Here is a 27,734-nt window from a genome sequence, read left to right as displayed (position 1 = left end):
CCTGAGCCAAGCCTACTGAAATCATAGTCCTTGCCAAACAGTCCTTGACATCAGTGGAGTTTGGATCAGAAGCTAGTTTTAAAATAGGTGACTACATCAAGCTCAAGACATTTCAGCATGTGTAAATGAACTCAGACACAAAGCTGGAGAAGGATTCATACGGTCTAGCACCTGATGGTGGCACTTACTGTGGAAGTTCTGGCTCTTTGCTGTCCCTGCGGGGCGGGAGGAGAGGGAGGCATTCCCCCAGGACTGTAATTGTTGTGCTGGCCCACTAATCCAGACATCTTGTTTAGGTGCTTAAGGACAGATACGCAAGTGCCCCCCAGCCACTCACAGTTGGTGTATGTTTTGTGAACAGTATGCTACGAACCGGGTGTGAGTGGGAGGAGAAATTCGGGGAAATGCAGGTTCACTGTGCAGCAAATGGAATCAGAAAAGGCTCGAAACCTCCTGTCAGTCTGCTGTGAAAGTGGAATGTAACATGATTTTTTTTCTCCTCTGTGTCCCAAGTCCCTCACACCAAATGTTTGATCTGCCTATCTTCCTGCCTTAATTAGTCTTCTGTCTTTCTGGGAGTTGAGTCTGTTCTTTTGCAAATGGCAGCACATCAGACAGGGGAAACCTGTCATGTTTGTTTTCTAAGCTGTAGGGGGCACCCATTTGAAAAAGACTCATGGCTTATCTAAACGTTTTTGTTTGTATGATTTTGAATTAGGAAGTTTGAGTAATTAGTTGAGGAGATTAAATAAGTCTTTACAACATGCAGTAGCATGCTTACTTGGCTTTTCTTTTTTTTTTTCTTTCCCCATAAGTATGTCCTGCACAAAACTCGGGCTGCCAAACAGTGATGACATCCTTTTCTATTTTAGTTTCTCACTGTGCCACATTGATGTAGCATCCATTATTTCAATTTAGTCTCATTGAAGGGACTACTTTGCATCTGGTTGTTCGAGAAAATTAGTCTAAAGAGAAGAAACTTCAGACTGTATTTTTGTTGAACTATACCCACCACAAACATTTTATTCATTTTGGCTGTCTTCTTAAGATTTGTGGGAAGAAAACAGCCTTCTTTACAGCACATAAAGACTGTAAGTGAAGTAATTTCTACTTTTCAAAGTAACTGCAAAGTAATTTCTTTCTTTTTCTTTTTTTTTTCAGTTAAGGAAGAATTTTTGTACTGTTAGTAGCAAAATACAGAAGCAATAAGTTTCCTGTAGCTCAGGTAATATTTTATGCATTCCTAAGAAACTAAGTTCCCAAGCTTCACTCATCCTTTCACTTGTGGGGTTCTCCTTAATTGCTGAAGAAAAACATAAACTGTCTTGCTCTGTGCTGCATCAGATTTTTTTTTTCTGAAGATAAGATGCCTAAAAAATTGAATATGCTCTGGATTTCTACTGATAACAAAGAAAAGCCATCACTGAACAACGTGGGTAAGGATGATGGTTCTTTTATGCAGTATATGATCTTTGGTGGCGCTTACTGCAACTTAAAAATGAAATAATGAAAGATTTCTACAAATCCATTAAACCAGGAGAGAAGGGGAGGGAGTATTTGTTTACAGAATCAATTTTTGAGCTGTCACTGGACTTTAATGAAGTTGTGACTATTAAGAACTTGATCCTGGAAACCCTTCCACAAGCACTCAGTTAAGACTGTGGGAATGAGGAGGGGTTTGTATAAACAAGGCTATTATTAGCCTGTAGTATTCCTGTGTTTTGCATTGTTTGTGCATTGCAGGTGTTGTGTGCTTATTATGTGTAACATAAAACAAGGCAATATTTTTATTTGTACATGGGAGACATTCTGCCATTTAAAAGAATGTAGCAGATTATTTGTAGGTAACTGCTTGCCTTTAAATGCTCATCACCAAAGAACAAGGTCTTAGAAATTAGCTATGCTGTGTAAATATATACTCCTCCTAGGATTTCACACTATAGGCAACAGAGAAAAATACAATGGACAAATACTTTTTGACCTAAAAGCTCCATCTGAGAAAATTACCTTACACATGAGAAATTGCTGGAATGTCAACTTCATTTGCAGTGGCCCCTTATGGCCTGATCACCCTCCCTGGCACGATAAATCACTGGCAAGATCCTTACCTTAACACGTTTGATCTCAGCTCAGCAAGACTTGGTTTTGATGTGAAGAACTCCAGATCTGTTAGGTCAGAGACAAATAGCAGAGCCACTGACCTGCAAAGTGCTAACTCTATATTAGACCCAAGTGAGCAGCCATAAGCTCCTGGTAAGTTTGCCTTCACTTGTACTTTGCATCCTGAATATTTTCAAATACTACTGTTAGAACGCTTTGTTAAATGATGCCAATGACATTTCCTTTCACGTCATTCTGCACATACAGAATCCACAAAAAGTCAAACAAACAAACAGGCACTATGAGAAGCATTATCTTGGATAAACTGTTCAAATTACCTGCACTTCAGGGCTACATGAAATCAAACCCAGTAGGCTACATGAAATCAAACCCAGTATTCATCAATTTATTTGGTTTACATAAATGGTTTGCAGTGTCCCTTTTCTGTCTAAACCATGTTTACCAATAGGTACCATAAGTAACTGTATTTACTACTACACTCGTTGAGGTGATTGTAAGTGCCTGTATGCATGTCTGTACATACAACTTCAAATTACTCCTAAAAAATAAAAATCTGTCTTGTGAAGTTTGTGTTCAAGTCCAAACTTTCACAAAGACCAGATGTTGCTCAAGTCTTGCAGCCTCAGTTTGAAACTATTCCTTATTATCCTGGTTAAACAGTCACTTATCTCTAGGATAGTAAGCAGGAGTGTTAGTCTACCAGAAAATTGGATGTTCTTAATGGGCTTTTGGGGGAGAATAGCTTTGCATCATCAGCATTAAGTTAAATCACATTAAGTACCTACTTACAACATAGGGATTACCACTTATGACATCTCTGGTGAAAGCCTTTAAAACAAATTGTTGTGTTTGTTAGAAGAAGCTGTGAGATAACAATTCCCAGAAGTCTGATTTATAAACCTTTTTGCTCTTCAAGAAGATGCAAAGGAACACTACACCTCTCCTCTTATTCATTACTGCAATGAAATCTCTCAGGCTGTAAATTCTTTTCAATAAAAAGGTTTGGGAAATGTTGATTTATTTACTTGAGGATATTCCTCTGGAGAGAAGCAGCCTTTAGCTAGATTCCTTTGCTTCAGAGTTCAGTTCTTATTTCTTCTCCAGTTCTTTCTGCTGATTAGACATTGACTTTACACATACAAAACTGGAATAGGCCGTTCTACTTTTTATTATTCATAAGGCTGATCGGGGAGAACCGGGCTTAAGCTGTCAAAGTATCCTGCTGTGCTTGGATACCTGACAAATTTACACCCTAAAGTACACTGTGGTGCTAAGACTAAAATGGGATGTGTCCTTGCAAGTGCTGATTACAGTCCCAAGCAAATAAACCACTTCAGGGTGTAGCAAAATAATGCCAGTATTTTAATAGAGTTTCACATTTTTATATATGGTTGGAAAGCTATTCCATATAGAAATGTAGGCCTGCATGAAAAATGAGATCTACTTATCTTTAAATAGAAGCAGACCAGTAACTCTGAGCATGTAAATTAAAAACACGACCCTCACCTTTTGCCAAACATGAAGCATTAAAAACATGGACTAAGGCAAAAACAAGGTCTAACTACACGGAGATTTCCTTAAATGAGCAAAGTTATAAGTCTTGTCAATAAAAAGCCTTCCTTAAAAACAATGTTCATATACATAGTTCTGAGATTTTTTTCCCCCACTTCCTTTAAAATTTGTGTTTCTCTTCCCCTTTCTAACCAAATTCCCTTTTTCTCTGCTGGAGCCCCTTGTAATGATACCAGAATGTGGGCAAATCTCATTAGTCTCCCTGCTGTTTACAAGACAGGATTTATGCTCAGTGCAGTGAACACAATGACACATGGCTAAAAACCACCATCAGGACTTAAACCTGAGATATTTTTCACCCAGACATTGCAAATACTATTGGCATGTACAGGTATGAAAAACAATATTAATGACTGCAAACATAAGTCACCCAGCTTTCTCTAAAGAGTATACCAATAACTAGCAATTTGTTAAAGGTTAATTTCATGCAACCTCTGGCAGTTATCTGGTATAAGATATGTCACCAATTCTATCCATTAAGTAATAACTAAATTCTCATGGGACCTAGCTGAAGTCAAATGTTGTTATTCCAGGTTCACTGCTTTTAGTCTCCCTGAAGACCATTTAGGCAAACAGCTGGAAGAGCTGACTACAGAGGTTCCCAGTCACAGGGAATCACTCTAGGAAAGCAAGTAAAGGCTTCTAACCAGGAAATAAGTTATCAAGGATTGGTCCTAATGCTCCCTCAAGGAGAGAAATAAAATGAGTCTGAGCAAGAGCATGAACACATTTGTGTTTCAGCTAGAAGAATCCAAACACTAAAAGCAATTGTCTTGGCTGATGGCAGGGAGAGCTATGCTGCACCAATTGCTGGGCACGTTCTGCACTTGGCTCCTGGTTGTCATCTAAATAGCAGGGCCTTCCTTCTTTCTCTGTGTTGAAGTGCTTTACTACAACAAAACCCGTGAGAAGAAACTAATCAGATGCAACAACCTGGTCTTCCAGTGTTTTTTCCACATTGCACCAATGGAAATCCTCCTCCTAAGAGGAAAGTACAGAAGGAAGCGATGCCGCAAGCTTCATCTCAAGTCATAATACAGATTTTCTAGCAAGGAGGGCTCTGCCTCCCAGATAACACTCAAGGGAATAACGAGAGACAACAGCTGATACAGCCAGTGCTCCAAGTGACACAGAAAGAGAGCAAAGAGCATGAAGAAAGAGATCTTTTTGTCAATATTGTGTGTACATACATAGGTGAGTGCAGAGAAAAGAGCATAATAATTGTATATGTGTAAACACTGCCTCTGAAATTCATCTGTATTTCCATTTCCCCAGAATAGTGCACAGAGAAAAAGAGGTTTTTCTGTTCTAGTAGTCTGACTGGTTTAGCAAGAGATCCTGTCTCTGACACTGACCTACTGTCTCAGATAGTCATGGTTACACTCCCACAAATTTAAACTCCCCCATCTGCGAAGAAACTTTGTCACCAGTTTTACAGTGAGACTGAATCAATTAATGCTTTCTAAAAGCTTTGATGGAAAGAGATGAATATTAACGTTTGCAGTTGTGTGATGCTAGCTAAAAATGTCTTTACTAATGTAAGAAATGGACTTTAAAATCACTCTCAAAGGGCTGGACCACCAAGGTGAGGTCATCTGCAGCACAGCTAGCACATTTAGTGTTAATTTCATATCACAGATTCAGAGGACAAGTGAAAAAACAGAGCTTGATTATCACCTCTTAGGACAACAGCATCCCAGAGACATCACAAAAGACAGAAGAGGCCATTAGGTAGCTGTAGTAAAGAAAGTGTGGTAAAGACAAAAAGAGGAAAACTAACAAAACATCAACACTGATGGAAAATGTGAAAGCTTAGCCAGATGTCCTGAAAAAAACCTGTGCATGTTTCTCAAGGTCTGTGCAGGCCATTCTGGCACAAGACTGCTGCAACCATATGTCACAACCAAAGAAACTGGAGAAAATAAAATAAACCTCCTGATTTGGAAAGGCAGATGGTAATTTCTTGATAGTTTCTAACTACTCAAAAATAAACTACTTCTGTTACAACCGAAAAGACACATGAGGAAATGTAAAAAGTGTATGTTATGGTATACTGGTAAGTTTTGAAAATACTCACTGGAATGAGGACAATGCTTTTATTATGCCTGGATGCAAAGAACATTTAAAATAAACTCCAAATAAGTTTCAAATAACAAAATTGTTGTTAAAAAAATAATTCTATGCATCCTACTGTCAGTTACATAAATGCTTCCTCATATGACTTTGACAGTGTAAAGAAGTATTAAAGCTAGTTTAAATGTAATTTCTATTTTAAGGAATTTTAACACTGGCAGAGTGGTAATTGAGAATGAGGTGCAATGTCATGGGAAGTGCTTTAGTGGTTAGGCTGAAAAGACTTTACAGGGTTTTTCAACTAACTAGATCACAATTTTCATCTAGGTCATCTTACAGTTATGAAATAAAAGCACAAGTGCCAATAAACCGGCATAAGAAACCTAAGTGTGAAAATGGGTGGTCTGGACTGTATCACAGGGAGGAAAAAGAAATAGCCTTTTTTGAACATAAGGGGACGAGAATTATCAGAAGCATACCACGATTTCTAGCTATAAACTTAGGCAGAGAGGACAAGTCAGGCTCTGTAGAGGGGGGATTAGCTCTGTATGCAAGGATTTCCGTGGATATTCTATGGAACAGAAATATTTGGGAGCCAGAGACATAACATACATCCATGGATATAGAGGCAGCATAGGTCACGAAGTATATAATAGCAGGAGCAGATACTGACTTCTGGATTAGAACAACTGAAGTGACACTGAAGTGGAAAAAGAACAGGAAGGCAATAAAAGATGAGTGCAACAGTAACTGTATGTTAGGTCAGTGAGAGCTGCATTGATAGTGTCTAGTGAACATACAGTTCTCCATATCCTAATCCAAACAACATTTGACATAGTCCTGTCAAGGGCTAAAAATTGTGTCTGAACCCCTGAGAAATGGTTACCACATAAATAATTTCAGCTTCATTGCAGCAGAGAAACACATGAAGAAGCCCTACTGTCTGGGATACTAAACTTCAAGAAGGGGAGTTTTTTTCAAAGGAAGTAACTTAGAAACTCCCTGCTTGAAGCTAGGAAATTAAAATCCATAGAATCAGCATGGAGGCTTAAGAATGTGAAAGAGTCAAAGATTTGCATTCCCAAGACTAAAAATGGGAAGCAGAAGCAAGAAAATAAATGGGGTGGCTAAGCAGAAAGATACCAGAGGAAATGCAGGCCAAAAGAAAGACCAAAAAAAAAGAAAGAAAGCGCTAACTTTAAAAGGCTGCAAAACATAAATTGAAAATGAAAAATTGTTACTAAGTATACTGAAGAAAAATATACAAAAAAGATAACACAAATTAAACAGCCAAGAGAAGACTACGTTTAACAAATAAGTAAATACAGTCTGTGGGAGAGCAACTGGATTTTTACAACAACCTGGTTATGAAAGGTAAAAGAAAGGAGACTGAAAATATTCCCAGAAATTGCTGCTCATTTAGAGTGTCATAATTTGGCTATACCAAAGTAGATGATTATTCTGGCCAGAATTTGATGAGCTGTATGGCCAAGGGAAGACAAGCAGAACCATGAGTTTGTACACAGATGACAGGTAAAATACTTGTTCTGGGAATGCGTCTTTACTAAAAATCTAACAACAACAATACACCAAAGACCATGCCCAAGATCAGGGTGCTTCAGTCTCAAGTGTGCTGCAAAGAGTCGAATTTCAGTTCCTGAAAGAAATCCCAAATGCTAATTCATCTCAGTTCTTCCACTTTACAAGGCTAAGGCATCAGGAATTGCATGAAAGCCACCAAAGATATCCCAGGGTGATGGTAATGATGATGATGTATTAAGTGGTGTTTTTCCCACTGAAGCATGAGAGAGCAATGCTACAGCACAGACCTGAAAGGTCCTTCTATGTGCAGAGGTCCTATTTCAGATGAAATGTAGACCAGCAGACCTGACCGTGTCTAGTCACTTGAAGCCACATTTAAGGCTAGCTGACCTATTCACATGAGGATAGGATTAGCTTCTATATGACTGTCAAGTAACACCTGCATTTACCTGAAAAACAAGTAAATAGTTCTGCTTTGGAAATAAATCAGTTTCACTTCAGAGTGCAGCCTTTGCCTGTGTAAATACGTGTGTTTAAATTTCAATAAGGAAAGGCACTTCCTAAGAACTAGAGTCAAAACTGAGGGGTTTTGTGTGATCATTGCTAGATGACCAAAGCACAATATGAGGATAGTGTCTTCCTCGCATCCTGTTTCCATCTGAGGCCGTAGCCTGTTCTTCCGTGCACCACTTCCTATGTCTTTACAACTGTCCAAATGAATTTTGGTAACACACTTATTTTAAATTGGGGGCATATTGGAAATCCACATGGAAATTAGCAAAGTATATCCTTTCTGTAACCACAACACCTGCTGTTGGCCTCTGCGCAGCTGTGCCACTGGCTTCCGTTTAGGTTCTGAGTACAATTCAAAGTCTTGATTACCCATGAATCCCTCACAGATTAAGGTCTATATACTTGAGTGGTCAGCGCAGTCCCTGTGTTTTAACCTCCAGCTGAGGTCAACTGAGATTGAACTGACCTTAAACATTTTCACGTGGGTCACAGAATTTGATGTAGATGGTTCTCTGCTCTGAAATGTTTTCCCACTTCAGTCCAGCAAAGCTGGAATGCATTGTGTTTCAAGTCATAAGGTAAAAATCTAATTCACTAGGCTCTCTGGGAGAGGAACTGATTTCAAGTGAACGAGAACTAAGTCCTTTTTTTTTTGACAGTTGGAGAGTATTTTGGCAATGATATTGCAGCAACACTGATGTGGCTTCATGTATCATACTTTTAATAATGGAATGTTTCTATATTTAAAGCTTAGTTACACTGTATAACTTAAAATTGATGTGTCACATTCACATCGTGGAGGTAGATTTCTGTTAAAAGTAACAGACAATACTGGTTGGTAGAAATATGTTTTTAGACAAATTCTGAAACACAGAACTTGTGTTTTGGAAAAAAACAAAACAAAACAAACACCAACTGCAAATACACGTATGCAGTCCAAACAGGAATTCATCAATTCGTTTAAATAATCATAAAAGTAATGAATGATTGGGTCCTTAGATGGCAATCATTTTTAAACCTCATCTTTCTTTATATATATATGTTTGGTAATAAGTCTTCACATAGCTATTTATGTGCTTATTTGTGTTCGAATAGGGATGCTAGCACTTGTCTGAGGATTCCTCAGCAGAATCCTCAGAAATCTTGGACAAAATGATAACTTTCTGAACATTTTTCACATCTTTACATATTTATGTTTACACTTCCATAGCTTCCTTAAAATGCTGTCTGTATAAATCCATTTTATAAATGCATTTCTTTCAGATGAACTAAAGCTGATGTTTTGGTTACTTGTTTCAGAGAGTAAGCTCTACTCTTTAAAAAAACAAACAGATAAAAACTTGTGTTTTTTAGAAATTGAGAGAATCAAACAATTTGCAAAAAAATAAATAGCAAAATAGTACAGTTCAGTCTTGGCAAAAAAATAGCTGCAAAACTATAATAGAAGAAATGTGACTTCATGTAGGATCAGACTAGGAATTTATTATATGGACCAATGAACTCATCTTTTGTCATTTATCTCTGTAAACCTGTGAGATTTCTTGGAAGATACTTAGTTAAATGAGGAGCAGAGATGAATCAGCAGATATAATTTATTTAGACTTTAAAAAGGCTTTTGATGATAAAGTCCTTAGCAAGAGGCTATTAAGGAAAGTTAGTAACCATATGGTGAAAGATAAAGTTCTGCCATGGATTAAAAAGCGGTTAAGAGATAAGATAAAAAGACTGGAAATAAATGGATAATTCTCCCTGGAAAGAGGTTAATAGCAAGGTGCCCCTTCATTACTGTGACTAGCAATCGATATCATGGTTCACCTGCTTTATCAGATCATTAATAGTAAGGTACATAACTTGTGGATAAAAATACTCAGACTAATCCGAGTACCAAAGAAAGGACTGCTAGTACTGAAATTAAAAGCTATTTGGACAACTTGGGGGTAGATAAAATTTGCCAGAGGTACTAAGTGCAGGGCAGACTGTGTTGGAAGGAAGGGTTCAAATTATTTTTAGATGGTGATATGCTCCCAATGAGCTGCAATGTCTACAGTTAGCTTATTGAAGGCAACTGTTAACATGCATTGTGAAGAAGGGAAGAGGAATAGGTAAGAGTGGTTCCAGTGTATGGTGCTTGCAGGAACAAGCAATTTATGGTAGCAACTAACTTCAAACTGGCAGAGCCCACTAAGGTCTGCAGGGAACAGTCTTGCACTGACAGAGATGGGCTAGCTGAGCCCAGATTATGAAGAATTTTTGGACTGTTGGGATTTTTTAAATCAGAAAATGCAGAAACATCAAGACAGAAATTGAATATGGAAATGTATCAGGCTTCATGAAGCTCTGTAGGAAAAGTTTCTGAAGGACAGAGTGGAATGGATAATTTTTATCAGAATTAAATTGTGTGTTCAAGACACATTATCCCAACTCAGTAGTCCAATCTATACACATCTATAGATTTTAGATCAAATCCTTGCTCTGTCTGACATCAAGAGTATTCCCGGGAGCAGAGACCTGAATTCTGCTTTTCCTGCATAACAGTCCTGCCCACTGGGCTGCCAAGTTCCATCCTAATAAGTACTTACAAGTGGATTATCCAACAGGAGAGAATGAGAGACCCTTCCCAAGGATGGACAGAGCTAAAACTGGGACCTGTCTATAATCAGAAAGTAGGGATCCATACTCAAGTTTCTGCTATGTTCGCTTCAGAAAAGGGGTATGAATTTGGCTCTTCTTCAACTCAGGCATGTGTTTTCATTATTACTGACTTCCTGGCTTTGGTGTGCAAATAAATATATACAACTTTTGTATTGGAGATTTGAAATCATAAACATTTTTGCAAACATTAGAAAAACACCTACTACATAGCTCTTGTCTCTCAGTGTGTCACTTGACATTATCCCCTGGACAAAGATAAGATAATTTCCCCTAGCCAGCAGTATTGTCCAGTACAGCTTGATGCATTGAACCAGTATGCATTTTCCTTGAAGATTCAGTCTTTCCCTAATATTCAGCACAGTGAGAGGCCACTGCTACAACAGTTACCTACTCAATAATATACTAGTTATCTACAGTAGTTTGGGGAGGAAAGAGAGAGTCCTATATTCAGTCTGTTAATTGGAATGAAGAGCATAACTACTGTGCAATTGCTGTATGGATTGATATGGATCGATGTTTTGTAATACCAACCACAAAGTACACACACACTACAAGAGAAATTTAAACCATAAACAATGGTAAATGAAAATACAGTATATACAATAAAACTTAACATATAACAATACAGAGAGACACGTAGTGTCAGCATAGAAGCTGAAATGCTCCACAAAGTGAAAAAAGTAGCTATTCTATTTGATTACTTTTTGTACAACCATCTCTAATTTTCTATGTTTCTCTCGTAACCGGACAGTGCTCACTCAGCTAACCAGAAGGCTAGCTAATTTCTTCAACTATCACTCACTGAATTTGTCTTCAAAAGAAAAGCATTCAAATAGTGAGCTTTTTCAGGGAAAGACAGGCAGAAATAGTGCATATTCATCAGTTACTTAACTAAGTTTTGCCAAAACTTGTCTCCAGTTCAAAAAATGAAAAAGATTCTGCATATTTTTTTAAACGAGGCAGATTTCTCATCACCTATCTTAATGTCAGTCTAGAATTTTATCTGGGAAACACATGCAGGAAATTTTGGTGAAAAGAATTTGCACTGTTTTATAACATTCATTTCTTGGCAATGCCAAGAAAGCACAATGAGAATGAAAACAGAAACTTAGTAACAAAACAGGTCAAACCATAATGCTTATTATATGAGAATTTGAAATGTATTTGTTAGTTCTTGTTTACTCAGAATCAGTTTGCCCACACTTAATACAAACTGCTGTCTACTGTTAGTTTCAGCACTGGGTAAGCTGACAGTCTGGCTAGTTTACCTGCTCTGTGTTTAGAAACTGAACTGGTTTCAGCCGATGGTGTAAGAGTAGAGGCCAACCGTTTTAGACAGGTCAAAAAATATGGCTGTCAATCAATTCACAGGTTATTAGTATACAAACAGTTCTGTACCTCTTCACTGCCACAGCGCTGTAACTTCATCACTTTAGAGCACTTTTTACAAAATGCTCTCAAAGACTGCAATTCTTAAACTTTTCCTTATGCTAAAATTCTTCAGGTCTTTCTCAGACTTTTATCAGTTGGCAAGGAAGAAACAAAACTTAAAACACCCAGCTGGATTAGTGTCCCCAGCATGATGCAAACTGAGCATGTTTGTTCACTGAGTTAGATGAAGTAGTGACAGAGCTAGGAACACAACAGAACCACAGGGTCCTCATTTTATACTAGCTGTCTTTTTAAGTCAGTATGACTTACTAAAACCACTAAGAAAGTACTTTATAAAGCAGATTTGAATATACCGTAACACTGGAAGGATAGCCACATCATGCAGAAACACCTTTTGCCTCTGGAGGCAGGAGGAATTTAGGGGAAGAAAACACTGCAAAGGACTCAATCCATAGGAGTGGTTCCATATCTACTGTCTGACACATGGGACACATTCAAGTCTCAGGAGAATGGAGTTTCATAAGAACATGAAGGAGTAGGGCATCAATATAATACTAAGCTTGGAACCCTCTGATCTCCCTCAGAAGCCAGGAGGTTCTCAGAGACACCAGTTCAGAAGAGTGTTTGCTGTACAGAACATGCTAGTACCTGTCCTTGCTGGATGTCAAGCTATGGTGTATCTCACACAGCTGATACTTCTGAAGCAGCCCATTCTGGGAGAGTTCATGGCACAAAGTTGATACTTGTAGCAGTATAATTTGCTGCCATGGAGAGGGCTATATCCCCCTTGCAAGCCTTCCTACTTACACTTTATGGAGCACAGCACTGCCAACAAGCTCCTGACAGGTCTGAAGAGGTGCTCGGTGTGCCACAGGGCTGTGCAATAATCTATTTCCATGCAATTCTGGAAGATCCCCTGTACTGTAGAAGCAATTCCTCTGCAGATATTAATACTAAGAAGTAAAGAATTAAAGTCATCACAATGAAGAGGGAGAGAATGTTGCATGTATCAGTTTTAGTACTTGTCAGCCACACAGAAAAACTTAACTCTGTGTGTTTGAACAATGATCTTCACGCCTGTTCAGAATGTGGCTTTGCACATCCTATTTGCCAATTATTATTATGCACATCTAAAATGCATTATTTATCATAGACCATATCAAAGTATTAAAAGGTGGGAAAAATATTTCCAACGTCTCATTTTTTAAAGAAGCACAGACTGACTCCCAATATTGAAGTCACAACAACGTGCTGCACATATTAATATAAAAACAGGCATCATGTAATTTCCATCACTAATTGGATACATTTTTTCTGACCAATGAAAACCACATTGCCTTGGTGTTCTACATCAGGTATAACAGATCAGAAGGACTTAACACAGTTTTCTGCTCATTTCAGAGAGCCCAGAGGAATGTCACAGAAGTTCTATTAATTCTGCTAAATAATCAAATACATGAAAACTGCAAATACATGGGAAGTATTCTATCTGTGTTCTTGAAATAAATTGTCATAGTCTTTGCAAGGATACTGCAATATTTTAAAGGTTAATGAGTAATCTTATTTTTTCCACTATACATTACATATCTTAACAAATCTTGTTTAGGGATTCCTGGAACTTTAATATGTTCTGTCCTAACAAAATTGTCTTAACTATTTTCCAATTTTAGAATTCCAAAAATCGAATTTAATTAGCAAAGCATATTTTAAAATTACTTTACATTGTTTAAGTGTCCACAGGTACCTCTATTTTTTTTAAGGAATTAAATCCCAAACGGTTAAGATTTTACATTCAAAGACAGCTGTAATAAAGAGTTCAAGAATTCTGGGTCCTGGATGTGTATTTAAAATTCTCAGCTAACAAGCAGGAGAGAGGCCGCTAGGAATGCTTACAGATGTCTGATTTTAAAAGGTTTGAGGTTTTTTTGGTTTTGTTTTTGGTAAATTTATTTAGTCTAATGTTATTTATTGTTTATGGCAGTTGTTTGGCATTTAAGACATGAAGTGACCACTCCCCCAAATGAAAGAATCAAGTTACAATCCCCCAAATGAAAGAATCAAGTTACAATCCATTATTTCATTTTTGATTGTTTTTCTTTGTAATAGGTGGGAAAGGGGATCCTGGATAAAAGTCCTGCCCAAGACAAGACTCCAAACTGAAGACTCCTATTATCTATAAATCACTTGTATTTCCTGCGGAGAAAAAGGAGGGAAGAAAGAGACAGAAAAACAGAGACAGAGGATATACCAAGTGAAATATTCAATACTTGTCCTAAACACAATTTCTCTCATAAGCAGTAAGGAATTACCTGATACCTCAAAACTAAGTCTAGAAGAAATGTGTTGCTGCTGTTTTTGGTTTAATATTGAAAACAAATAACTTTTTTTTTACTTGTTCCAGTAGGATAAGATGTGTAACATCTTACATATTTCTGAGATGATGGCAGTATATACTATGAATCATTAAAGGTTACTGTCCAGCTTACTTCCTCATAAAGAAGATATGGCTGTTAATGACTGCTCTATTTTTGAAAGATTTTTGAACGAATTCTCTAGTTTTAAAATGAAGAAATGCAAGTATTCTTTCTGTGTAAACCGACTGTGATACTACTAGCAGATATTACCCACTGAGGCTTATTTTAAACTGAAACCAGCAATAAATAAAATTAATGCCACGTACTGTTTGCATAGTATCATCGCTCCCAAAGAGTAACACCACACAACCTCAAATAACTACATTCCTAATTTATTTAAACTATTTTCAAATAAATTACATGCAAGAAAACCTGCATCTTTAAATTTGCATATTGCAATTCTCATTAAAATGTAACAGAATCTAAAAGAGTTGATTTTCCTCTGAAACATTCTTCTAGAACATGGAATAGCTGTAACAAATTAGAAGACAATTTTGGCACCCACTTAAAAAAAGAGAAAAGATGAAAAGCTTTCAAAGTGATGATATGGAAGACAAAAAATACACTACATTGGCCAAAATGAGTTTCCTACCAGTTTTAAAGCTCCTGAAGTTGTATTTCCAGTAGATAAAAATGTTGTCACCTTTTTCCAGGGCTGATGTGCTTTATTTTCTTAAGTTTCTCAGCAATTAGAAACAAAGTCTGACACACTGTAACCTGTTCACACATTTGAAACTTCTCCAGTAGGAATGAAAGTATTCTTTAATTAAAGGTACTGAAGATGCAAAGATTCAAAACATAACAAATTTATAAATTCAAATTGCATTGACAAACAAATGACCATTGTTAAAGTCCATTTTAATCTACAAAAACGATGTAGTCCCATAATATAGCAAAGAAAAGCAGCAGATTTTTCTACATTGACCCGATGGGTTGATTGTTAACCCCCCTCTTTATGAAAATTAGTCTGAAACGTTAGTAGGAAAAAATATCCCCTCTCGCAATACTGTTCAAGGGTGTATTCAGGAAGTTAGTAAAGAGACCTGTTCCAGTGCTGTAACAACCTGGCAGTGTTAAGAGTCCTCCAGGAATTGTAAAAGAGTCCCTTGGGTACACAGGCTAATTCAAGAAAGAAAACATTTTTATTTTCTGATTGAGAAATATGGGTACGTATAGTAACTTCCTCTGAATTACATCAAAAGCAACCAAAACATTAGAGGGCTAGTGATTTTGCACTGTGAATAAAGCCCAACAGCTCTGTAGAAAATGCTACATTTAAAGGGAAGTGGCAAAGCCAGTCCCAACAGATCTCATTTGATTTTCTATTATCCTGTGTTTTTTCAGATGATTACAGGGCTAAAAATCTGTTTCCCATATTACAGATTCAAGGCAGTCTTTATACATATATACATATATTTGTTTTGTTTTGTTTCCTTGCCTTTTTGTTTGTTTGTTTGTTTTTTGATCTCAGAGCTGAACTTGGTTAGGGCAGACTGAAACTGATTTTAAGCAAAATCCCTTCTTTGGAGGGAAAGCCATGAATCTCCCTGCCAGAACAAATGAACACAACTTACCTTGGTGTATTTGATTTCAAGGTTGAGAGTGGGAGAAGGCAGCAGATGCAGAGATGCCATCAGAGCTGCAGGATCTGCCTTCACCTCCCCTGGCATCTCAATTTTACTGGAAGTCATAGTCTTGGGGGGGGGGGGGGGGGGGGGGGGGGGTTATAGTACAGCCGAGCCCCCCGCTCTGACCTGATGTTGTGTTGTGCTTTGGGTTCCCCCCCCCCCCCCGCCTCGAAAGCCCGGCGCTGAAGATGTTGCTCTCGTCCCCTGTATATAGGCAGGTGTCAAGCCGGGGCTCTTCTTATTGGACATGGGGGCAGAGGCAGGGGGGCAGGTCCGTCCTACCTAGGGCGAGAGCGGCACAGCCCCGCTCACACGCGCGGCGCAGCCGCGGCTCCCCGCAGGCCTCCGCCGGGTGCTGGGCTCCCGCCGGCCCCGCACCATCCCCGCACCATCCCGCACCGCCCCATCCCGCACCGGCCGCCGGGGACTTCCCCGCCGATGCTCGTGGGGACGGTCCAGAGGAGCGGGACCGGGGAACGCCGCGGGGGGAGCACCACAGCCGCGGTGTCCCCGCTCTCCGCTCCGCGCCGGGAGACGCCAGCCCCGGCCCCGCGCAGCCCCGCCCGGGGCAACCCACGGGCACGGCACCGCGCAGCGCCGGCGGCCGGTCCCCCGCGCTCGCGCTGCGGTGCCCCCTCAGGCGCAGAGCCTCTCGGGCGGCGGGCAGCGGGCGGCCCCTCACGGCGGAGGGCGCTGCCCCCGGGCTGGCGGGGCCGAGCCGGCCCCCCCGGGTCATCGCTCCCGGCCCCCGCCCGGCCGCCCCCGTCCTCCCGCCGCTCTCCCCGCGGGACGCGGCCCCTCCGCGTCGGCCGTGAGGGGAGGGCCCGGCCCGGCGCCTCTCCTCGCCGCTTCCCGCCCGCGGCCCTGCGGCAGACGCCCCCGCCCGCCGCCGCCCTACCTGCCGCCGCGCCGGCCCCGGCCCGGTCCCGCTCGCGGTCCTCGTCCGCCTGCTGCCCCCTGCCGGCCGCGCGCCCCCCGCCGCCCGCCGCTACGGCAGGGGGCCCCCGCCGCCCGCGCGGCGCCGCCTCGCGCCCGACGCCGCCTCGCGCCCCGCCGCGCCCGGACCCTGCGCGCGTCGGCGGCCCTGCCCGCCGCGACATGGCCGCCGCCGCGGGGGCAGCCTCCCCTCGCCCCGGGACACGCTTCCCTCCTGCTGTGCGCTGCGCGGCGCCGCCCCGGCCCGCCCGGTGCACGTTGCCCGTTTTCCAGAGGCCCGGACGCTGCGGGTGCGCGGGCTGCTGCAGGCCCGGACCCCCGTGTGGCCCCAGAGCGAGGGGCTGCCGACCCCGTCTGTGCCCGCGCTGCGCTCAGGAAGGAGAGCAGGCAGCAGGGCAAGGCCCGCAGCCCAGCCGCAGCTTTCTCCTTTCCTTAAAGTTCTGTGCAGAAGGAAGAGGACTAGAGGCTGGAACAATTTGTTCGAGCAACAGCCACCTGTTCCTTTCTGCGGGAGGCCACATGCTGCCCGAGGCCGGGCATGTCACACAGTGGGTTTCTGAGAAGCCCGCAGCCAAATGGAGCCCGGTGCCGTGCTCCCCATGTCCGGCTCCCCATGTCAGGCTCGTCACGCGCACCCCGAGCAGCACGTGTGCCCTGGCCATCTGTCCCGGCTAGCTGGGTGAAACAGCACGTGGCAGTGGGCTGAGGGAAGTCGGAAATGTGTGGCCAAAGCCCTACACTCTCTCTGGTCAGAACTTCTAGGCAGAAAATACGTGCCCACGATTTTTGTCACTTCAGGCAAAATCAGTAAGTTCTCTTTCCTGATGCAAACACTCCCAACATTTTGAAACCGATCAGATACCGTGTTTGCAGACAGTATGTTTGCAGTTATAACATTGCAGGTAGATAAACAGAGAAAGGACACCAAAGCATACAACTGTCCAAAGCTGGCACAAACAAAGCAGCAAGAAATATGCCACATGACCTTTTTATTGACTTAGTCCAGAATAAACGAGGATCTGGCCATGTTTTGATTTTGTTACAATATCCGTTACGTTGACTCCATGGATATTCCTTGCTCCTTGTTTTACTGGCTCACAGATGATTAGAAAGGCAGTCAGTGCACCCTTAGTGTTTGTACAGGAGCACGGGACAAAGATTGCTTCTGCACAGGCATGTACACAGGATCCAGAGTGCCATTTAAGGCATTTCTGTGTTAACGTGTACTTCTGTAAATCTCCAGCTCAATAATGAAGAAGGAAACTGCAGATTTTGCTTTCTGTCATTTTTCATACATTTTTCATACTTCTTCCCCCCCCCCCCCCCCCCCCCCGACAGAGGAAATGGATCCAAAATACTGTGCTGTAATGTGACACGCAGAGCTGTCAAATTGTGACACTTGGGATAAGTGAGACTTTTAAACGTCAGAAATTCAGTTTTTAATGGCACCCTGGCAACAAGACCTAACACTTCATCACAAGGATGACACATTCTAAAAGCTGTTTTAAAATAAATCAGAGTGGAGATGTGTTCCTTCAAAAACAGACTGCATTAAACAGGTTTGAGGAATGAGAGAACTGTACAACAGTTTCATTCTTAAATTGAGTCAATGAAGTTTGCAGGAGATTTTGGTGAGACGGGATTCTAGTGCATCTGGAGATGCAGTTCAAACCCACATAATTAGGAGCAGCGTAAGCTCCTAATTGTCACCAACCTCCTGTGACTCTGTTTCTCAGCGTCCTGAGCCTCCAGTGACTCTTTGTTGTACAAACCATGCTTCTCTTACGTCTAAAAGCAATTCAGACTGCAAAAGATCTCACAGCTGACTCACCTGCAGACTGCCACCTAAACCCCGCCAGCGTTCCCCGAGTGGCGAATGGCACCGCACTTACCGTGCTGCAGCTTCTGGTCTACAGCCAGCAGAACGTGGCAGACACCTGCCTTCGCTCTTCCTGACAGTGGGTGTCCAACTGGGTTTTCTCTTCCTCCACCTGGAAAGACAAACGATGTAGGCCTTAGAGCCAAGACCGCAACTGGGTTCTCATCAAGTGCAACAGCAGCTTTGCCAAACAGCATTCGGAGCGAGGTCTGTGACACAATGTGGGACACACTGGTGAATCCAGCTTGGTGAGCTGGTTCAGCCCTTCAGCACTACCCTAGCTTCTATATGATAGCAAACTGAGATATGGCTTCAGATCATGCAAGTTAATAGTTAATTATTAATATTTAATGCAATTTCCTTGTAGGAGGGATTGCTACCACTATTGCCTTGGACATTAGGACAATAACTCAGTAATAACAATGAATACAGAGGTAAAATGATCTAATTTGTGGAAGAAAAAACACCACTGAAATGGACAGTGGATACAGTGACCCAAAAATTACAGAGGTATTCTCTCTCACTACTTCGATTCCTTGCTCCATTAATATTTCTTATGCTCCTTAGTGAGCTCCAGACTCTTTCTAAGCACTGACACACACAAAGGAACTGAATCACATCGTTTTGTCAGACACTTCCAGTGACTCATTTCAAGATCAACTTCAAAACCTGTCCCCCAGTGATTCTGATCTGACCCCTAAGTTCTATTTTATACATAGTTCTCTCAGCTGTCTTTCTGGTGTTTAGCAGTGTTATCTCTGGCTCCTCATACAAATTCAGTATTGATTGAGAGAGCCTACTCCTCTTCACCCTTTGCCTTATGCATCCGTAAATGTCCCTCCCGTTTCCTATGTGCTTTAGAAATCAATTCTGGGGGGAAAATAGGGGCCAAAAAGAAACTTCCACTAACTTATTTTTCAGCTCAGATTTGCACTTTTGAAATCTGAACTTCATGTTCTGATATATACAGTAAAAGCTTCAGCCTCAGGTGTCCTATTTTAATTGCCTGCTATTTTCATTACTGACTATGATGGCAGCAAATGCTCTTCAGGAGATAGTTGTATTTTAATTTATCTGCAAATATAAATCACACATTATAGCACTTTTTTTCCTCTAGGTTAATTGAATCAATTCTCTAAATGTCTCTAAGCCTGATCATTTGAAAGAGGTTCGCTGTTTGAAATCTTTTAAGAATTATGGCCCTTGAATTGCGCACAGAATGGTATCAGTCCTTGCTCTAGAGAGAGGTATTTTATACATAGAAGGTAAAGAGTAATACATATAAGCAATATTATCTGTAAAGTAACACCCATAATACTGGGATGAATCTAGAAAGATATTATGACAGAAATGTTTCAAATATCCCAATTAATTCATTGTCTTAATATTATAAGTCTTGTTAATAATTGCTTAATAATGGGTCTGGATATATTTTATGTTCTAAAATCTACTTTTATTTTCTTTATTTCTACATTACATTTAACATTAAAAAAAAAGAAAAAGTAAAAGCTGATATCAAGAACAACCATTTTTTATTACTGAAAATCCAGGAATGGCCAGTGAAGAAAACTTGATTTACGTAGTTTTTACTAAAAATAAATCCAACAGATCAGTTTTCTGTCCTGTGATATTGGCCATTTTATACCAGTAGAACTGTAAATTGCTGCTATGGTAGATTCAGTCCTAAATTTAAACTTGGATTTAAGCAAGCCACACATAATTCATTTACAGTGACGGTGATGAGACAGAATGTGCTTGGAAAGACTGTCAGTGTTTGGCTCATTTTTAGAAATGAGTCCGTTTCAAAAATTAATATTATGGGTTAAGTCCACACTTGAAATGCAGCATGTCCCACACCAGACAATTGTGCAGGAGGCCCGTTTTGCCTGTGATGGAGTAAACCCAAGATGCAGCTCCTCAAGTCTGAAGTCTTCCTGAGCCCATCCAGCCCACAGTGCTTGGCTGGTCACCACCGTGCAGCAGCTCACCACCCGCTCTACAAAGCAGCACCCATCTTTTTCCACAGAGTGGACAGGTGGTGAGGGGCTGTGCCTCGGGACAGTGCTGTAAAGAACACTTGCTAATAACTGGGAAGATAACACGCAACATGCTTCTGAGCTGTAGGAACTCTGTCCTGAGTTTAAATACATAACACACCCTCCTATTGTGAATTTCTCTTCAATTTACCTGTTTGAATTTATTATTTGTAAAACACATCAAGCGTCAAATGGATTGACCTTCTCCTAATGTACATTACCTAATGAATGGATGCAATTAACTAATTCATATTGGACTATTGCACTTTCCAGGTCACATTTATCATCACTAAATGTGTGATCTAGTTTGCAAGTTTAAATTTTTTATTATTACCCTTTAAACTAAAGAAATAAGTCTTATATTTAATTACCTGAACTTACATATTCAATTAATAGCTTAATTAACTTAATGAATATGGATACAGCACAGAAGTACCAAAAGATTGCTGCTTGGATGTGCTCCTAAGTACACTCTATAACGGGCATGCTCTGAACCTCAGAACAATTTTTTCTATTATTATTATTTTTATTAAAAATTTTGGCTGGGAAATTCCAAAGGAATTGGGCCTGACAATCCAACATTCCTATACAGGGGCCCGAGACAGTTTTATCACCTATATTGTTAGCATTTCATATGTAAAGACAATCCCAGAAGCAAAGCTTACATTTCTGCAAAGAGGATTTAAACATTCAAATGTGAATCATTCTGACTGAAAGGGAATTAAAATAATGAAAAACAAGCAGAACAGCACCTCGCTTACTAAAGGACAAAGGACGAATGTTTCGAGCATGGAAGCAAAACAAACAAATACTCTCCTTGTGGGACTGAGGCAAGAAAGCACCAGGGACAGCATCTCTTACAGAAAACACTTCTGTAATGGAGTGCAGAAATGTGGCTAGATGGCAATGAATCTGGGGGGTGCACTTGGAGTGGGAGACAGCTGAAGGTAAGTGGGTCAGCAAGTCAGATGAAGGAAACACTGTCATTTTCCTGTGGTTCAGAACCATGAATCTGCTGTCATACTTAGCTACATTTATTTGTTTGCCAAACATTATTTTGTCTTTTTGCCAGTGGAGTCAAATCTGTAATTACCATTGACTTTTATATATCTTTTTTATTATTTAGGCAGGTTCAGATCTGCTTTTCACAACCCTACAGTTCTACTGGTAGCCATAGTAAGGCACAGGGTGTTTGTTACTATAGGGAATGTGTGCCCTGTAGAAAGGTATAAGGTTTTGACGATGTATCCCATTCCAGTTAAGAAAACACGGGGCTTAGATCAATGCAAGCCCATAGGATGTACTTTGAGCTTTTCTTCATACAGCATGGGTACAGTTACCAAGAAATCTATTATTTTTAAAAGCAAAGCTGAATTTAAAAATTCAATCTTAATTTTGAGGGCTTTTTATACAGAAACATGATGTAGAAAAAGTTATTCTAAAAAGTACATGCTGTCAATCACCTTTCCTTGCACTTACTTTTCATGTACATTAACTGTTCCAAAAAAGGGAAAGCACAGGAAAAAAGAGGAGGGAATATAGGGCTATAATGAAGTGCCTATATAGGCTATAATGAAGTGCCTGTACTAAATTGATCTATTCTCCAAAGGCAATATTTTTCTTGTATTGAAATAGCTTTTTCCCAGATGCATTCAGAAAGTCAGACCTGCCCATACTGTCACCTGCCAGAGAAGCGTACACTAGAACCGAATCCAGCACATGTAGAGGGAAGCACAGCCTAGTGCAGCAGATAACGCCAGTGCACGTAACCACCCGTACAGCATTTCCCTAACACTCTCCTGTTTGGCAGCACTGACAGTCCTGTCCCAGAGCCATTCAGTGTGGAATGTTATCTGTTCCCCACTGTGCCAGCAGGACTCCACAGTGCAGCAGTGCATCACACAGCTATTGCAGAGATTCAACCAACTTGGAAACTCAGGGCCTATTATACGCAGACACGTCCGTACAATTTTTTTGATTTTTTTCACAAAACTATTGAAATTTACTATCATCAATTACATACAAATATATGTAACATATACTTGTGCAACATATCAGTTATGCACTGAGGTGTGATAGCGTGCCCAGCCAATCAAGAACAAAGAAAAGTTTTGGGTCCTGCTTTAAAGGAAGTCCAATTTAATTCTCACTGAAATCAACATCAGTTACAGTGGACTTCAATAAGCTTTGAAGGAGGCCTCACACATTACTGGCAGAAAGTTTGAAACACACATGTGGTGTCTATTTGATCTCATATTCATGATCTGGACAAAATGTTTTATCTGGACACTGAGAATACAGAAACAGAGAAGAAAGTACAAAGAAATTCTCAGTGGGTCACCTTGTGTGCCCTACTGCTCCCTCCAAGGTGGGCCCAGCTAAACCTGAGCTTCACATTGCAGATGCTTGCTTCTATGAGCGCTTATTCACCAGGGACTAGACCAGAGACAGAAGATGATCAGAAAGCACAGGAACTAAAGAAATGTTTTTTTTTGTGTACTCAAAAACATTAGAACGCTGAATTACAGTACATTCAGATCATCCTCACTTACATTTTTTGAGTTCCCCAGCAGCAGGATCAATAAATAAAACAGAAAATGTCCTTTAAGTACCACGCAGCAGTTTCTGTAGGAAAATATAAATATAAACAGAAACAGAAATATAAATATAAATTAGGCAAAGGCATTTATAAAGGAACATGTATTACAGTGGACATATTCAGATTTTATCCAATTCAACTAAAATCAGCAGATTTAGACAAAAATAATTTGGCACATATTATTACAGTACAAAAAAAAAGTTTTATATTTATAGCCTTGGTGTCCCAAGCTGTGTTGGTTTAGGTTTTATTACATCAGTAATAACAATTTATGTGATACTCCGAATAATGTAGTTTTAAAAATTCAGTACAGTATATCCTGTTACTCATGGGATGTAAACTGTGGGAGCTATGTGTATTATTCTCTACTTTGCTATTTCTGTAGGAGTGAAGATTACTCATAAAAATGGTTAGGTTATATACACTGTTTGAATTCCTACTCCACTTGAATCCAGGTGAGGAGAAGAAATAGTTCAGTTCAGACTGCCTTGGGGGCAAGGGTCCCAAGGGTCTCAGTCTTCTGATCTAAGGTCACACATTCAAGCATGAACAATAATATCAACATGCTTTTTGACATCTCTAAAGAATGCCAATAGATTTGTGAGGCATAACCTCCCTTACCAGAAACCATTTGATGCTTCTACGGACTATTAGCTTTATCTGTGTCTATTGATTTTTTTCTTTACTACAGTTCATCTGATTTCCCTGGTATGGAAGTCAGACTGACAGTTCTGTAGTTCCCATGATCACCCTTGGAGCCCTCTTTTAAGAGACCAGTGGATCAGTGCTAGATTTCCTATGTTCCAGTTTGCTGGCATTAAGATCGAATACAGCAAAAAAAACCAACCCACTGGTACTAGCACTTGAATAACAGAACATTTGAATTCCTTGAGGGAATTCTGCACAGCTCCAGCAATTAGTCACTGTTTAACATATCAATTTCTCCTATATTCTGTCCTACTGAGAATTCATTTTAGGACAGTTCCTCATGCTCAGCCCACCTGAAGTTTGGTTCTGGTTCTTTAGCAAGGCAAAAAAATTCTTTTAGCTTTTCTGCTGAGTTGACCACCTTAAATGCTTCTTCTACACTTTCATCCTCTATAGCTTTACGTACTTTCTTCCAGGACTCCTCTGTGGAAGAAATTTGAAAAAGTTGGTATCACTCCTACATTCTTGTCAAGGTGCTCCTTAAAATCTTTTTGGTAACCTATGTTGTGATTCCACATTTAAGATGACAGTTTGTACTACTTTCTATGATCCTCGTTTATATATGACTTCCATTTTTGAAAGTTGTCCGCAATTTCTTCCCTCAGACTACACAGCTGTTCCTACTTAGAGGTGGCACAGCTATTATCCTTACCATTGTGACACTGGGAGCAGGGCCCAGGTAAGGGAGATTGGCAGAGAACAGTAATCACTGTGCTATTTTCTTTTCATTGTTCAGCCACGTTGTCCAAGTATTGTATGTGACAAAAAGGCAGTATCAGGGAACATGGATTAGTAATTAAGGTCAAAGATTTCCTGCATTTCTTTCATCTTTACATTTCTCTCAACTTTCACATAATGCCATGTAAATATTTATTAGATTTGGGAAGTGTCTTTAGAATCTCATTTTGAATATAATGAAAGGATATACTGAATTCAAATTTTATGCGTTGCCCCTTTTTTGCATTTGAAAAAAAAAATATTTAAAAGTGTAGTAGTGACTTTAAATTGCTGGTTGCCAAAAGCTGGAAAGATTTGCCAAATTATTGAAGAAAATCTGACAAAGGCAAATGTAAACGGTACATACTTGTGTCAGGAACATGGTTCTCCACCCTGTAAAGAAAAAAAAAAAATTATGGGAAAGGCAACATCATCTGGACAAATGAGTAGGGGATTCTGTCTCTGTCACTGACATGTTATTTTGATGTCGTTAGTTGAAAAATAGTTAATGCTTTCATACCTGTTATGAGACTAAACTAAGAGGTAGTTACATACTACTTTGTGAAGGAGACCTGCATCTGCACAAGAGAAAGATCTGCTATGGACAAACAACTAAAAATTGCTCTCATAAATGTATTTATTTATTTCTCATTTTCCTGGAAGAGAGGAAGCAGTTTATCTCATTCCTCCTGTAATGAATGGCCTCCTCAGGATCCTCCCTCAGCTCTACTGTACCCATAATTCTGCAAGACAAATTCTCTCACAGACATAATAAACATATACTTTAACATCCTGTGATAATTAAGGTCCTGAAAAATCTTTGTTTTGCGGCTGTATGGGGTAAAGGTTTGAAAACTGCAGTACATAAGCTGTTTTCTGTGGCTTCCCAGAAGCAGCTTCAGCTGTCTCTGTGCAAGTGCAGACCTCCACTACAGAATAAACCTCTGCATCTGTGTGTGCCTGCTGCTGCACAGGTGCTCACCCAGCTCATGGAGCACCAGGACGGATGCAGTCTTCTTGCAATTCATCACCTATGTGGCTCTCTGCAGGCCAGCATTTTCTGAAGCAGCTAATGGCAAAGTGGTATTTGAATGCTGAGGCAGAGATAGCAAAAAGAACATGCAAAAAGGCTTAAGGATTAAAATTGGATAGTGAGGGTAAACTGGGTGGTAAGAGGGATGAAACTGGTGGTGGTAAAGAGGCTACAGCTGTAGTGAACATTCAACAAATCCTAGACTGAGAAAAAGATGAACACTGATGGGATTGTAGAAGTGACCCATTTGCCCAGTTCCATAAGTCTTTGTCCTGTTCACAGCTGAATAGGGCAGTACTGACGGACCTAAACACATTTGCCACCAAGGTAAAAAAAAGAAGAGGACAGATACAAACTGAGGCACTGGACATCTACAACACATGCTAAAATAACCTACCACAACTGGGCTCAGCTTTTGGTGTTAAGTCAAATGGCAGAAAATATTTGTAAATCAACCAGATGACATGTCAGTGAGGTTAGTATCACATCTGATAAAAGCATTCACAATGCATAAAAGATTAAAAGTGTAATATTTTTCTCTAAGAAGTCCAATTCTTTGAGATATTCACCAACTTCAGGTCTTAAGATAATGGCCAATAATAATATAATGCTTCATATTATAGCACCTATGCGCTTTTAAGCTAAATATAATTGGGAACATACAGTCATTCTCAGTGCTTCATTTGCCTATACTGCATTATAGAGAGCCACTGGACCAAAGCAGATTTCATTAAATGTTCCTAATTCATTCTGCCTCGTTGCTCTTTTGTAAACAGGGCAGGTCACTAGAGAGCAAGGCATTGAGTCCAAAAAGAGCATCGTGTGTGAATGTACAAATTCAACATACAACCAAGGTAAGATTCCTCATTAGCCGCTAAAATCCCTCAGAACTGACCAGGTAAGAGCTTTTATTTACAGGGTAGAGCATAGCATCCTCACAAGCATTCAATCTCTTTTACAACTTCCCCTTGAAAAGGTTTCAGACAGCCAATAGTAGCATGGCTTAAATCCCAATCTAGGTCAGAGTGAATTTTTCAACCATATTTTGGCTCCTTACTTTGTGGTTTCTCTTTTTGCCTTTCTTCTTGATCAGGGTGACAGGAACATTTTATCCATTTTTACCAGGAAGAAAAAAAAAAAAAGTAATGTAGCCAGAAAGATAATGATTAATCCATTCTGCAAGAAAAAAAGAAAAGTTCTGATTGTAAACTTACTGGTATTATCTAACCAGTATAAATAGAAGCATACTCAGACAAGGCACAGGATGGAAAACTCATGATGAATTGTTAGGGCATGTTGTGTTGGTTCTGTCAATGCCTGCAGTCAGATGATTTCACTGGCTGTACAGGATGAAATCTCATATTTCAATGTATAAGTAAAAGTGTCAAAGTTCAGCTGAAGCAGGGACGATTACAGAGCAAATTTTGTGTGTATTTGTAACTAGGGCACCAGAGCAATAGAGGAAGCCAAAATGAGCCGGAAAAGCAAAAGGAGTTTAAAGGAGAAATTTGCCTTGAAGAACAGCTTGGTTAAAGAAGCCCTTTCAGAATTCCTGGGAACTTTTATATTGATAGTAAGTGTCAGCTGCTTTCCTTCCTTCCTACTAATTTACTGTTGGACAGTGCTTGTAGGGGGACATGTATGCTTTTTCTTGTACTATACCAGCAGCGTGGTTACTGCCTGAAAAACAATGCACACCCTTGAATGAATTGCTTCTATTTATGGTAAGTTTGTAATTCCTTTCTTCACCTGATGTAATTATCACTGGCTATTAAAAACTCATAGCTTTATATATTACAACTGATAAACGTTTGATTTTTATAGAAGCAGAATTTCATTGAACAACTATGTTTTAAAACATCCAGATATACACAGTGAATATTAACAATACTCTCGTATTTGTTTTTTAAAAACTCAGC

At 40.1% G+C, this 27,734-nt stretch overlaps 2 protein-coding genes and 2 long non-coding RNA genes across 8 annotated transcripts in view; 2 read left to right on the top strand and 2 right to left on the bottom strand.

Moving 5' to 3' along the window:
* LOC136791725 (uncharacterized) overlaps nt 1-3,603 on the top strand; it is a 55,682-nt gene extending 52,079 nt beyond the window's left edge. Inside the window, exon 4 of the long non-coding RNA XR_010834329.1 lies at nt 1,162-3,603. This is a non-coding gene — a long non-coding RNA (uncharacterized lncRNA). The remainder of the gene's footprint in view (nt 1-1,161) is intronic.
* The window catches only part of ALDH1A2 (aldehyde dehydrogenase 1 family member A2), a 55,911-nt gene extending 39,914 nt beyond the window's left edge, over nt 1-15,997 (bottom strand). The window contains exon 1 of the mRNA XM_013177370.3: nt 15,854-15,997. Coding sequence (XP_013032824.1) covers nt 15,854-15,970 — 117 coding nt within the window. The 5' untranslated portion in view covers nt 15,971-15,997. The remainder of the gene's footprint in view (nt 1-15,853) is intronic.
* Nucleotides 15,998-18,162: 2,165 nt separating this feature from the next.
* Nucleotides 18,163-27,734, bottom strand: part of LOC136791726 (uncharacterized) — a 139,668-nt gene continuing 130,096 nt past the window's right edge. For all 3 annotated transcript variants that reach the window (XR_010834331.1, XR_010834332.1, XR_010834330.1), the window contains exons 8-11: nt 26,873-26,991; nt 25,150-25,175; nt 23,311-23,383; nt 18,163-18,834 (exon numbers count right to left, since the gene is read on the bottom strand). This is a non-coding gene — a long non-coding RNA (uncharacterized lncRNA). The remainder of the gene's footprint in view (nt 18,835-23,310; nt 23,384-25,149; nt 25,176-26,872; nt 26,992-27,734) is intronic.
* AQP9 (aquaporin 9) overlaps nt 26,651-27,734 on the top strand; it is a 30,014-nt gene continuing 28,930 nt past the window's right edge. The window contains exons 1-2 of one of the 3 annotated variants that reach the window (XM_067004147.1): nt 26,651-26,669; nt 27,260-27,388. In XM_067004147.1, the coding sequence (XP_066860248.1) occupies nt 27,287-27,388 (102 nt within the window). In that variant the 5' untranslated portion in view covers nt 26,651-26,669; nt 27,260-27,286. The other 2 variants (XM_013177546.3, XM_067004148.1) reach the window with 2 other exon arrangements.

This window comes from Anser cygnoides, chromosome 11 (assembly GCF_040182565.1).
Source record: "Anser cygnoides isolate HZ-2024a breed goose chromosome 11, Taihu_goose_T2T_genome, whole genome shotgun sequence".
NCBI classification, from domain to species: Eukaryota; Metazoa; Chordata; class Aves; order Anseriformes; family Anatidae; genus Anser; species Anser cygnoides.
This window is presented reverse-complemented; position numbering and strand designations above follow the sequence as displayed.